General features: G+C 37.4%; 1 protein-coding gene across 4 annotated transcripts in view; it reads right to left on the bottom strand.

Annotated features, from left to right (window-relative positions):
• The window catches only part of epha3 (eph receptor A3), a 103,670-nt gene that overhangs the window by 28,852 nt on the left and 60,812 nt on the right, over nt 1-14,006 (bottom strand). For 3 of the 4 annotated variants that reach the window (XM_077579429.1, XM_077579432.1, XM_077579430.1), the window contains 4 exons: nt 10,099-10,223; nt 2,607-2,769; nt 2,350-2,455; nt 1,087-1,151 (listed from right to left, as the gene is read on the bottom strand). In XM_077579429.1, coding sequence (XP_077435555.1) covers nt 1,087-1,151; nt 2,350-2,455; nt 2,607-2,769; nt 10,099-10,223 — 459 coding nt within the window. The remainder of the gene's footprint in view (nt 1-1,086; nt 1,152-2,349; nt 2,456-2,606; nt 2,770-10,098; nt 10,224-14,006) is intronic. The other variant, XM_077579431.1, reaches the window with a different exon arrangement.

Raw genomic sequence — 14,006 nt, 5'->3', positions numbered from 1 at the left:
GAGGAAAGAGATGACAAAAAAAATGGTGTTTTTCACATCGCAAAATCTTCTTATTAGATTCAGCGTTACCTCAGCGTTCAGTTATTCCCGGTCAGCTGCAATTTTAGTACTTTCAGCGGAAACAAAATTCATATCCACTCCAGCTTAGCGGGGCTAGCATAAGACTAGCCAAAGGCATTTGAGTGCCACTTGAAGACTAACAAAAATGTCGAGACAGATGAAAATTGAAGAAAAAAAAAACATTCTTTAAATTGGACTTCCCGAGTGGATAGTTTAGAGTCACATCTTGACCCATTTAAATTATTCATGAGTCTAGATCTCGCTACTGTCTTGAAGAGTTTTGGGGCTTCTACCTGTGAAGGTTAAAGGTTATAGTAAGGAAAAGGCAAACACTATAATCTAAATGTTTTTGTAATATTTTAGTGTAATGTATACAATGCAAATATACATGAAATCTACGTATATTTGCAATATACATGCCCTTCCTTTTTGTTATTATGTCTGTTATTTTCCTCTAACTTTTAGCTCTTTTTTCGTAATCTCTTTGTTTACATTGAAAAAATCAACAAGTACAAATGGAAATGACTTGCAAGAATTTCTTTATTATTTCTTTCCCAGATGCTGAAAAGTTTTCCCATACCACCCACTGAAATAACTTTAAGTGATTCCCATTGCCTACCCAACCACCGTGTGACAGAAATGATTCAATTTCAATTGGTCTGAAAATTTGTTAGCATTTGCTACAAATAATGTATATTCCTTCATCTATGTATGCCAGCGATATACTGTATATTTGTATTTTATTATATTATTATGCGTATTTCAGTATATGTACGTACTTTTTGTGACATTTTTGTTTGATGGTATGCCGTGAGATTTTTTTTAAATATAAAATACATGCCAAGCTGTGGTAACATTTCCCATTAAGACTATTGTTTGTTTAGAAGTACGAAAATATTGTGAGAAAGAAACATCCACAGCAATGAAACATTCAAGCAATTTATAATGCAACCAACTAATTGGAGTTCAGTGAACTGTAAAGTGGAGACAGGAAAGATTGAAGAAGAAAAACAGTCCAGTACTTACGGTGGCCGTTGCCAAAGTGCAGTCTTTTCTCATCAGGATGTTTGGATTTGCTGTGGCAACAAAACCTGCCAATCCAAATAGAGAAGGTCACAAGCTGTGCCACGTCTAATAAGGCTTCACCCATTGGCCCAATATAGTGTTTGTACAAAATACTATAAATAACGAAAGCAAAGACACATTTCTGTTCGGGAACATTATGAAGCACAGTGTATGTTAAAATTGTACGTCAATAAGAAAGGCCGTCATCATTAGCATACCAATTACTTGTGCATCTGCAGCAAATCGCCCCTGAGGCATGCATATATTTCTCAACAAGAATCCATGGGATGCAGCTTTATTTGGATGCAACTTTGTTTATAAGGCAGTTATTGTTAAATTGATGACTGGAAGCTGTTTTAAATTGCAATTTAATCTTTAATAAAGATTTTATTGAACATAATAACATTTAATTACTATGACCCATCTTTGGAAAGAAAATTGATAAAAAACAATCAATTAATTATTTAGATATAGTTCTTGTAGGACCAAAATGACAAAATTTTAAATAAATAAATGTCTAAATAAATAAATAAATAAAAGTGAAAATAAAAATGGCTATAAAAAATATAATTCAAAAATTAAATACAAAAAATATATACATAAATGGAAATAAAAACAACAAATTATATATATTCCTAAATAAATAAATAACAGTAAAAAAAAAAAATATATATATATATATGTAAAAAAAAATTATATATATATATATATAAAAATACAAATAAATGTCAATCAATAAATAAAAACGCATTGCTCTCACATGTATTTATTTCATGCTGCAGACGCTCTGTCAGGTCGAAATGTTATTCAAATGAGGGGGCGGTGCTAAGCATGTCTTGCGACTTGCGTTGCCTGACAAACAAGTCGACAAGACAGTGGACAAGATAGTCGTCCATTGCTTGAGCTCTCCATGCAAGCCGGCGAGACTTCCTTGTTCCCGACCCACTCGCTCAGTTTGCAACAGCGGAGCCCAACCCAAGACATGCTTGGACCTGACAGAGCGTCTGCAGCATGAAATAAATAAATGTGAGATATTTTTATATCCATTTTTATTTTCACTTTTATTCATTCATTTATTTATTCAGTAATTTATCTATTTAGTCATTTATTTATTTCTTTTTAATTTTTTGTCAGTTTTGGTCCACCATACTTGTGATGTCCATGCCTGATCTATGCAATCTAGAAGACTGTGCCAAAGAATGCCACGGTGACTTGTAGACAGACCTCCCAATCAAAACGTAGAGCAGCACAGTGAGCAGGATGATGGCCACTGCTGAGGAAATGGCGATTAGAACAACCTGGCTACTCTCACTGGAGATGGAGAAGGCTGCTGAAAATCACAAAGCAACATATTGTAGTGAGTTGCGTGCTCTTGCCAGCAATACATTCAATACGTGCAAAGTTATTTATGACAGAATGGATTGTTGGAATGTATTCTTGAAACCACACTTCATATTTTGTGCATGGTAGCCACCACTTACAGTCAGGGCTCGTCTCAAACTGGAAACTGGGGCTGCTGGCTCCGTAGCCAGCTGCTGTGCGGGCTCTGATCTGCAGCAGGTAGGCAGTGTTGGGCTTAAGACCATTTAGAGTCACATTACAACCCCGGGCCCGAAGGATTGTGTAGCTGGTCTCCTGCTCCTCCTAGCAGACGAGGCAGAAATACAGACAGAGAAATTAAATACATTGCCTTGGGTCTAAATATTAATGAATACAACATGTGCAGTGTGTCATCTGAGAGTGTGGGCCGTCATAAGCACACACACCCAAACAATGCGGACAGTTTGACAGCTTTCCCTTTATCTGATGAATTACGGTCTCTCTATTTTACGACTTCTCTCCTGCTGATCTATGCTGATAAAGCAAAGCAAGAACACCGAGTCGTCACCTTGCAACCAGATGTGGAATCTTGTGCGAGAGATGAAAATCACACTTTAATTGTAGTTCTAGTTCTATGGCGTGACATTTTCAGATGAAAGAATAGGGGCCTGAGAAGTGTGCAAAGTTTGGTGAGTTTTCGTACATGTTTAGTTCCCCAAAAATGTGATCGGAGAAATGGAAGAATAATGATAAGAATTTCTAGAAGAACAAGAGGGACCTACCTCGCAGCGGGCGCTGCTCGGGCCCTAATGATTTAATTTAATAATATAATAACACAATATAATAGATCCTAGTGAGGCATGCCACCAGATTACAGCAACTGTGCAGGTTTGTTATTTTTAAAGACTAAAACTACTGTTATATTTACGTTCAATCGGAGGATGTAAATGCTAAACAATAGAGGGTCGAGTGTCAATCCCTGCGGGACTCCCCATGTAACATTGCAATACTCAGAAGTCACATTGCCATGGATTACACGGTGCATCCTCTCGCAGAGCCTGAAATACCAACACACGTCTCGAGGCTTTATAATTAGTATGTTATTATTGACTGAGTCCATAACTAGTGATGAGTCACGTTAGCAACGGAACTGTACTTACCGGTAGTCAGTGATTCTTTGCGTACATACTACGAAAGGACAATCACTAATCACTCTGCGCATACACAATTATATCATAATTAGAACAGCAAATGATAAACATCCTGGCCTCACGGTTTGTTTAATTTAGCATTTTTACTAATAATTTAAAATTTGTCACCCAACTGCCCTAAAATGCCAATTAGAGGAACGACTACTGTTACTGAATTCTCACATTTCTCCATTCTTGCCTCAATGTCTTACAAGCAGTATTAGACCAATTCCCAACAACAAAATAAATAGTCGAACATAAACAAGGCAGATAAAACAAGGTTAAACAACCGAAATGGGATTAATTTAACAATCCTGAAAATGAACTTTATGCTTCCCAACTAAGGCAAGCAGATAAAATGTTTAAACCACATCAAGACGGAGTTGAATCCTCATTCTTGGGGCTGGTTTATTTACAGGCCCTCATTGTAAAAGTCAACACACGCAGGGCAATATGAAAGGACTTCACGCCCGGTAATGGCGGGATTAGAGTTTTATAGAGCACAAAGCTTTTTAAACTGGTATGTGTGTGAGGAGGTAACTGATACAGCAGGCCTGCATCAGGATAACTCTTCATCGCAACTATAAATCCACTCACGGCTTGTCACCATTCAATGGTCAGGACAGCATGGGATCCCTTTTAAAATCACACACAGGTGTGGTAAGACGACCTGTGTGTGTGTGCGTGTGTGTGTGTGTGTGTGTGTGTGTGTGTGAGGAAGCAAAGCATAGCAATGCTGTGATTATGGCCTGTCCATGTGCGTCTCACCAGGGCACTATAGATCACCACTATAGCCGGAATGCCGCTTTGGCAATCTAAACAAAGCTGAAGAAAATTATTGCTGGTGTAAACATGCACACAAAAATGCTAAACAGGATTCCTTCCATGTAAGACCAAATAAACACGCCAAACTTCTGCATGTGAAGGTCTCTGTGCTCTCGAGATTACATTGATAACATATGCAAGAACTGTAATGGTTGGTCTCAACCGCACAACCGGTTTTTACTGAATGCAGCGATGTTTCACGCCCATTACAGGCCCTCTTGGTTAAAACAATAATTAAATCACATACACTGTATCATATTATATATTTGAACCGACTTGGATAAAATACAAGGATAATGAAACACAAATAAAGACAAATCATTATTTTTATTCCACTTTTATACAGCTGGAGCTAAGTGGCACCATTTAGACCCACAATTAGTTTTGGTTTAATAAACCTCGTATCGTATGTTTTTTTTTTAAACTAATTTCCTCCCCAAAATTTATAAAAATGTTCTATTTAAAATATTGCCATGGTCCCAAAAACGTATTTATATGCTTGTTTATTTTTTTATGCTAGAGCATACAGAATGCTTTGATGCAGCCTATGACCTGAAGAGATTGCTTAAAGCAATGGTAATTATAACAAAAAATGGCCAGCAGGTGGCAGTGGAGTATAAGAGATCAACCAGGGCCATGTTGCTCCTTTCCCCAGTGTTTTGAACAGGTTTGTGAATAATGATAAAACTTTTAATGTTAATTGCTGCAAAACGGAAACTGATACAAATATAGTTTTTTTTACCGATGAAAGAAGAGACTATAACCTTTCTTTTGGTAGCTTGCATGTTTTTATAGCAATAGCACACAATATTCTGTGGGCCTTGCAAAATCAGTAAAGCAGCCGGGAGCGAAGGGGGTTGCTTCAGTGAAAATGGTTGCAAGTGAATGAGTTAAATTCGGCTCGACAGACCAGTAGCTAAGAAAAAAAGAAATCCGAAATTCAAATGCGCAACAATCATTTGGCCAGATATGACTTCCCGTCAAACATGATAAATTGTCTGTTTCAAGGCTCATGCACGCCATACAAGTTTTTGGTTATTCCATTCATAAATCTACACAAAGCTTTATCTCTGAAAAAGTGCATCTGCTTAAACGATACCCATTAAACTGTTTCAAGAGTAATCCACCAAAGTAGTCGAAACTATCATTAAATGTGCTGATGTGTAATGAGTCTTCGTTCCACGCTGCCTTTGAACATCCTGGACAATTGTGTCCTCCAGGCTAAGAGGAAAAGGACATCCAGATTTTGAGCAGCTTGAAGCTGAAAATCTTTGATGATACAGTGAGTGTCTTAGCGCTCGTGGCATCTTGGCTAACTTGCACATCTGTGGAAGTACCATTAATGCTGAAAAGCACTTCCAGGTTTCCCAGCAACATGTGCTGCCACCCAGAAAATGCCTTTTTATGGCCACCCCTGCTTATTCTAGCTAGATAACACACTCATTCTACTGCTGTGTTATTTGTTGGTCAAATAGTTGTCACTATTAGACTGGTCTGCCTGCTGTCCTGCTCTCTCGTGTGAAACTATAGAGTAAAAACAATTTCAAAACAATGTTGATATTTGCATGAACATGAAATACAAACAAAAACGCTTTTAAGAAAACCAAAGCTAACTGAACCTACATTTTACATTCATAAGACTAACAAAAACTATCTATAATTTAGATTTTTTTTAATTTGCCTTCGTCTTTGTCAATTATTTTAATACATGAGCTTTTGTGGTTGATTTGAAATGTATGCATTTCGGTATTACAGCTGTTAGCAGGAAGAAGGAGTTGTAGTCCTTTAACTTTGTGTCGCCAGCCAATATTTAATATTTGATCAATATCGAAATCGGCTTTTTTAAAAAAATTTAAGATGACGGCCGATATCCCCGAATTATGTATTAAAATTTTAAAACTAACTTTTAAAAATCTAAAAAGTTGTTGAATAAACATATTTTTGAAGAGTTGGAAAGTTAAGCACTGGAGTTTTTTTGCGCCAATATTTTCCATATTAGTGACTGTGAATATCGGCTACAAATATCGGTTATCGGCCTCCTTAACTACTAATTATCGTATCGGCACTGAAAAAAAAAATCATATCGGTGTATCTCTCTCGAAAAGCACTATTCAAGTGAAAGATCATTTAAATGGTTGTTTTTAAAATATTTTTTTTGTTGAGTTTTTACTACACAATACCTATTATGTTAGTTTTTTTACGTTTGCGCAGAAGAAATACTGTATATTTAAAAATAAATAAATAATGAAAACTAAACTAAAATAAAACATTTTCAACAAAATACTAAAACAAATAAAAATGAACTCACTCTGAAAGCTAATCGAGTCAAAAAGAACTTAAAATTAACTACAATGAAAATTCCAAAAATATTTTGTTTGTACCTTATTTGTAAGTTAGCATTTTGTTGGTCAGGAAATTGTATTTGTTCACTTAAATTTGATATGTCCATATTTATATCAGTAAGTGCAATCATCATGCAATAGACAACGTGAGTTTACTACGAAAATGCCTTACTGTAGAAAAAAAACATAAACAAGAAAGAGGAACCTGTTCTATCCGGCACAGCTCATGTCTGTTTTTCTCACCATCCTTTTTTAACGTGCGTCTTTGTGTTTATGTCCTTAAAACTTTGCGTGCTCCAATGCGGCCTTCAGCCTTGGCATATGACCATCCAGAACACACAATTTTGAAGGGGATCGCCCACTGGTGTCCTTGTTCACCCGTCTGCATGGAAGAACCCTTTGTCTGAAGTTCAAAATCAGCGGTCACCGTGGAGAATCCCATGGAAAGTGTGTCAGAGTTTGTGTGCATGTCCTTACGCGTCCCTGGATGTGACTAACAAGGATTTATGCAGAGGCCCTGGTTGCTTTTCGCCGTTTTAAAACCCACCTTTTCATTTCTTCATCGTTTTGTAATGAATTAGCATCTTGTGGATTAGTGGTGTGTGTGCAAGTGTGGGCGAATGAAAAAGCACAGTATCAGTCATTAACTTTTCCCCTTGCTGTTTTCCAGCCGTGTATTAGCATCTTAGGTAAGGGTGGCTGAGCAGGGAACGGAGTTTAGAGAGGAGACTGCTTCTGTCTGCCTACTAATCAAGAGATTAGGGGCCAGGGTTGGCACTGAGGCAAACTGTGATCTGGGGACACACATGTACTTTCTTCTCTCTCGCTCAAACCCACACACTCTTTCTCACAGACACACACAGTGAATCTGCTCGAGTGACTAAACTTGCATTCACGGCTAATTTCACCATCAAATGTCAGCTATGGAGTAGCATTGGTGCTGAAAGCCAGTGTAATTCGTTCTGTGCTAATTTCCCTCACAGAGGAACGAACGACCCCGTGCACTGTCTGCCATAAAACATAAAACTCCATTAAGGAGCAGGGAGGACAAGATGAGAGGCAGAACATGAAACATGGAAGAAAGAAAAAAGGTGAGACTAAGTAAAAGGAAGCAATATTACCAAAGGCAAAGAAAAACATGATAAAGATGACAAGACGAGGAATGAGAAGTTGATACAAAAGGTTCAGTGGTAACAAAAGCAGGTGGGGAAGCTGAGTAAGTATGGGGCTGATTTTAATTGGATATCCTTGATAACATCATGCAATTTGCCGAAACACAAGAATCGTTTAAATTTGTTTTAATGGTTTACATTAAGATATAATCGTACTTCAGTATATTTCCATATCACATTTAACCTTCATCCTGATGTCTACGATACCCAAGAAACTTAATTTGCAGTTGTATTGCACAGGTGTCTTAAGTGCCTTCTACTTTATTAGGAGTAATGATGTTTGTTCCGGATCAGAATCCTAAGAGGGTTCTGTCAAACACAATACATTTCGTCTTAGAACTTTTGATAGATGAAACTATGTAGTGAGTTCATGTTGTGTGTCTCGTGTTGTCAAGGGAGTGAAAAGGCGGGGAATCACTGTCAGTCACAGAGACAGTGTTATCCTCAATGGTACTGTCAACAACCCAAATACTTCCTGCAACCATCATAGGATAGGCTATGTAAATGCAAACTTTATTTTCAAAATGCTTACTGTCTTAGACCGTACATAAACTGTTACTAGTTCAGCCCGTATACAAATTCTAACTTTGACCGTCTATAAAGTGTTACTTCCGACTGTATATAAATTCTAACTTTGACCATATATAAACGGTTACTTCAGTCCGTATATAAAATTCTGACTTTGACCGTATATAAACTGTTACTTCAGACCGTATATAATTCTAACTTTGACCTTATATAAAGTGTTACTTCAGACTGTATATAAATTATAACTTTGACCATATATAAACGGTTACTTCAGTCCGTATATAAAATTCTGACTTTGACCGTACATAAACTGTTACTAGTTCAGACCGTATACAAATTCTAACTTTGACCGTCTATAAAGTGTTACTTCCGACTGTATATACATTCTAACTTTGACCATATATAAACGGTTACTTCAGTCCGTATATAAAATTCTGACTTTGACCGTATATAAACTGTTACTTCAGACCGTATATAATTCTAACTTTGACCTTATATAAAGTGTTACTTCAGACTGTATATAAATTCTAACTTTGACCGTATATAAAATGTTGCTTCAGATCGTATATACAATTCTAACTTTGATCGTGTATAAACTGTTATTTCAGACCTATATAAATTCTAACTTTGACCGTATATAAAGTGTTACTTCCAACTGAATATAAATTATAACTTTGACCATATATAAACGGTTACTTCAGTCCGTATATAAAATTCTGACTTTGACCGTATATAAACTGTTACTTCAGACCGTATATAATTCTAACTTTGACCTTATATAAAGTGTTACTTCAGAGTGTATTTAAATTCTAACTTTGACCGTATATAAACTGTTACTTCAGATTGTATATAAATTATAACTTTGACCATATATAAAATGTTAAAAATAAAATAAAATTCTGACTTTGACCGTATATAAACTGTTACTTCAGACCGTATATAATTCTAACATTGACCTTATATAAAGAGTTACTTCAGAGTGTATTTAAATTCTAACTTTGACCGTATATAAACTGTTACTTCAGATTGTATATAAATTATAACTTTGACCATATATAAAATGTTGCTTCAGAGCGTATATAAAATTCTTACTTTGATCGTGTATAAACTGTTATTTCAGACCTATATAAATTCTAACTTTGACTGTTTATAAACTGTTTCTTCAGACCATATGTAAATTCTAACTTTGACCGTATATAAATTCTCATTTTGAACATATATAAACTTTTACTTCAGATCATATATATAAATTCTTACTTAGACCGTATATAAGCTGTAACTTTACACTATATAAACTGTTACTTTGAATATACATAAATTGTTACTTCCGACCATATGTAAATTCTAACTTTGACTGTATATTAACTGTAACTTTGATAAGTTGTCCTAAATTCTCAACAATGAGGGTTAAACCAGATCAGGATTATGAAATACACAGCATGGATGAGTGACATGTAAAAAATCTGAATACAGTAATTTTTCAAAATCTGAGTGTTGCAGTTTCTGAACAATTCTACTTTTAAAGTCAGATTAAATGCTGGAGATTGAATACTATAATAATGAGGAAAAATGTGATGTGATCCAGTAAGTACCAACCTTTTCATAGTATTTGATCTCGTAGTCAAGGATAATGCCGTTCGGTCTCTCTGGTTCCAACCAAGACAAGGAAACACTATTCCGTGATGTCTTCTCCTTTTTGATCACTATTACAGGAGAGGGAGCTGGTAGGAAAAACACGAGACAGAAAAATAGAGCACGTGAGACAGTGAATTTTTCTATATAGAGGTTCAGTGGAAGTTCAGTTGCCAGTGTTGCATCCCGGCAATTGTCTATGGTTCCTGTTAGGCTAATTCAGTTTTCTGCCCAGTGGGGTCACATTAAAGGATATATAGCCCCGGATTGGGGGAGTTGTAGTGCATATGGATGATTTACACAAAGTAGCAAATGCAAACAACACACACACAGTTCTCATGCGAAGGCAGAGGCGTAGTGACTAGAGGAGTGTTTAGATATCGTAATTCAGTCTACCTCGTCTATATAACTGACGTATCCCTCTACCTAAACAAACACATGATGTCTCCTCCAATCCCCAAAGTGTAGTTCCTGCGTACCTGTGCACACTAAGATTATAATTTTTGAAGCTGGCAGTGGTCCTCAAGATTTCTGTTGCTAGGGTTAAAATTATATATCCCCTAGGCGTTATTGTGACCATTTTTTGGCTTTTTGGCTTTTTGTTGGTTCTGACCAAGCCATTTCAAAATAAAATACTGCCCACGGGTTAAATGTCTGACAAAAACAGAAGAGCAGACAAGCATTCATTCATACTCCTGAAGGATTTTAAATCATGCTCCCGTGGTTCCTCTCGCATTTCTGTGTTTCTCCGGTCAATACAAATATGGCCTTTCGTATTTGAAAAGTCTAATGTACAAGAGCATATTGGAAGAAATATTCTTTGCACTAAAGCATGAGCAAATATACTTGGTGCTGAAGGTCTCTCTCAAGAAATACTTGTGGCTGGCTGCGCAACATGGAAAAATGTAGTGCGGGACACCTGGACATGACATCAACAGAAAATGATGGGAAATTATGTGGAGTAGCTTCTGCTTGTCAAGGTAGACTCAACAAGACTTTGGAGCGTGTCTGTGGGAATTAACATGTGTGAGGTCAAAGATCTCTGACGTTGACAAGATTGCCTGACTTAAAATCTCTATTGTAGTTTCGTTCTTGTTACACTTTTCCTTGACAATTATTCACCTGAGGAGGTTCACATGGTCTCTGTAATTTTCTGTACCCCACACGTCCTTTTCAGTCTTTCTCCACTAACGTTCTCATTTCCTTTTTTTTTTCTTTTTTCTTTTTCACTGCTCTCTAATTGCCAGGCAGCTCCGGGGCTTGTTCACCATCTGAGGCATTGACTTTTAATTTTATTAGACCACAGGAAAAAACATGTTTGTCTTTGAAATGTTCGAGCTTTGGTTGATTGGTATTGTAAAGCCACAAAGTGTGCCTTTGTGGGCATGGGTGTGTGTTTTTGTCTTCCCATGCATATACCCAAGTGTATTTCTGCTGGAAGTTATTTTTTTTTTCTATAACCAAACCAGATGGGGAGAATCTGTTTCCATACCGCCCACGCCTCCTTTGCTCCTGGTTCTGATAGTGGGGTGAGGCTCTACTTTATATTGGCACTGTTTATGATTGTAATGATTTTGTGTGTTCTGAGCAGCTTGAGGGCAACTTCAAGTTCCTTGTATCTTCGTTTTGGATCTGCTTCCTTTCGCCCCCCTCTCTCTTTTGGATTGTCTGCTGCAAAATGCTCAATTTGTTGTCTCTTGTTTTTGTCTACACTGTAACTTTATGACTTAGGTGCCACGCCAGGGCAATAATGGTTTAAAAACTGGCCTTTGGCGCCATTAATAAGCGTTTTAAGTGGCACTTACAGGAATATTTATCATACGTAAGGACCATTAGCCAGGCAGCGCACTGTAACTCATATATACTTATATAATTCGCTGAAGTCATTAATAAAAGTAAATTAAAGCCTTGCAAAAAAACAACTACCCTGAAATAATAATTAAAAAGTGCATGTCACTATAATTACTCTTGTAATGATCTAACCATTGTATGGAAAACTGTGTTCTATTTGATTTGCTCATACTGCACACTTCAGCAAACCTCAGACATCTGCCAAAGTTATCAAATCTAAAACTCGTCCATCTGACTTTTTTGATTGAAAAATCCCAATGTGACAGGCCATACTGTTCCAATCAAGCACTACATGTACTGTTCTATCTGATGGATCTGATTGGCCACTGCCCTACTTGGCCTCAATTCCAGTGGACTGTGCAATGAAAAGTGAGTAGAGGTGGGTATGCCGCATATAACCTGCGCTACACCTCTTGGATCAACCAAAATTATGATCGTAAGTGGCTACTTGTACATATTATGTCCAGGTTAAATGGGTGAAAATAGCTAGTGGCTACCATGTGCCAGCACGGTCTCCCTCCATCAGCCTAAGGAGCAGTTCAAAGTAGTGATGGGAAAATGAAGCTTCATGAAGCACTTGCGATATTTTTTACTCCTCTAGATGGTGCTCTTGGTTTAGAGATGAAGGCTAGCGCAATGATAATTGATTACATTTGCACTGCATCTTGAATCCAAGAGTGCCATCTAGAGGAGTCAAAAAAACATCACAAGTGCTTCATGAAGCTTCATTTGTCCAACACTAGCCTAAGGAGCAGTTCAAAGGGTTACAACTGGAGTAAACTGCTTTAAATGTAGATCACAGACTTGGTCGACATCATGATGACCATGAGTTGGAGGACGAAGAGATGAGAGGGAGGAAATCTATCTGACAACACTGCCCGGACACACTGCTTCTACCCGGGGAAACACTTAATCCATCTTTTAACTGCTTTGGCATCTCTATGTGTGAGTAGATCAGGTAGGGCTGGCACACCGACATACTTAATCCTTGTAAACTCCCAGGGCCGACGGAGGGTGTACAGCTGCAGGCGGAGATATTCTTTAGACTGAGACGTGCACATACAGTATGTGGGGGTGTTGTCAGGTGGCGTGTGCAGTCAGCTTCAAAGCGTGCGTCTCTGCCTGTATCTTTGTGTGATGATCAACAATGTATAAAGCTCCATCCCTTCTGACGATCACTCAAAGATAGTTGTTAGTATTCAGTGCACACATAGCCCTTAGCATTGATAAGCACACTTCAAGTCAAATATATATTCAGAAATAAAAATCCTCGACTATCCGGGCAGATTATATTTACCATAATAATAAAGCCCTGCTCAACCGCATCGTCAAAAAAATGTGTTGTTGCAAAGTCACACATACATGAGTAAACAAACAAAAGCAGAATATCTCTATGTGCCGCTAATCCATGTCATGTCATTTTAAATAAGTCTGGTTCTTATCAACTAAAATATAACGCAGCTGGGATCATGCAATATAATTACAGTATAGCAAACGTTCATGCAAATGCTTTGTAACTTTATGAGTTCACGCAATTTGACTGCTCCCACACGTACTCCGTAATCATCCCATGTGTTTGCCTCATGTGAGTTGACGCCTCAATGATGTGTTGTTGAGAATAGTTAATTAAATATTGATTATTCATAAACTTGCCAAAAACAGCATGTTAGGTCAAAATTAAGACCTGAATTTGTTCTTTTGTGCCCTCTGAGTGTGGTGATCACTCAAGGGTGTTCCCAACCTCTTGTCTACGATCGGCTGAATGACTTTGGTGCGGAAAAACTTCAAAGCCCTAACCTCAACTCCTGCAAACACATTTTGGGTGAACTAGAACAGAGATTGTGAACCAGGCTCTCCTTTTCCACACCAGTGACCTCTGACCCCACAAGTGTTGCCATAGATAAATGGACAAAACATTGCCATGCATACACTTGAAATCTTGGGTTGAGCGTAGAAGCTATTTGCCAGGAAATCAGACGTGACAGGCAGAAACCAGACTCTATATGTCATTCGATCTGTAT

Source organism: Vanacampus margaritifer, chromosome 11, assembly GCF_051991255.1.
Source record: "Vanacampus margaritifer isolate UIUO_Vmar chromosome 11, RoL_Vmar_1.0, whole genome shotgun sequence".
NCBI lineage: Eukaryota > Metazoa > Chordata > Actinopteri > Syngnathiformes > Syngnathidae > Vanacampus > Vanacampus margaritifer.
Note: the sequence above shows the minus strand (reverse complement) of the source record. Positions and strands in the feature narration are given on the sequence as shown.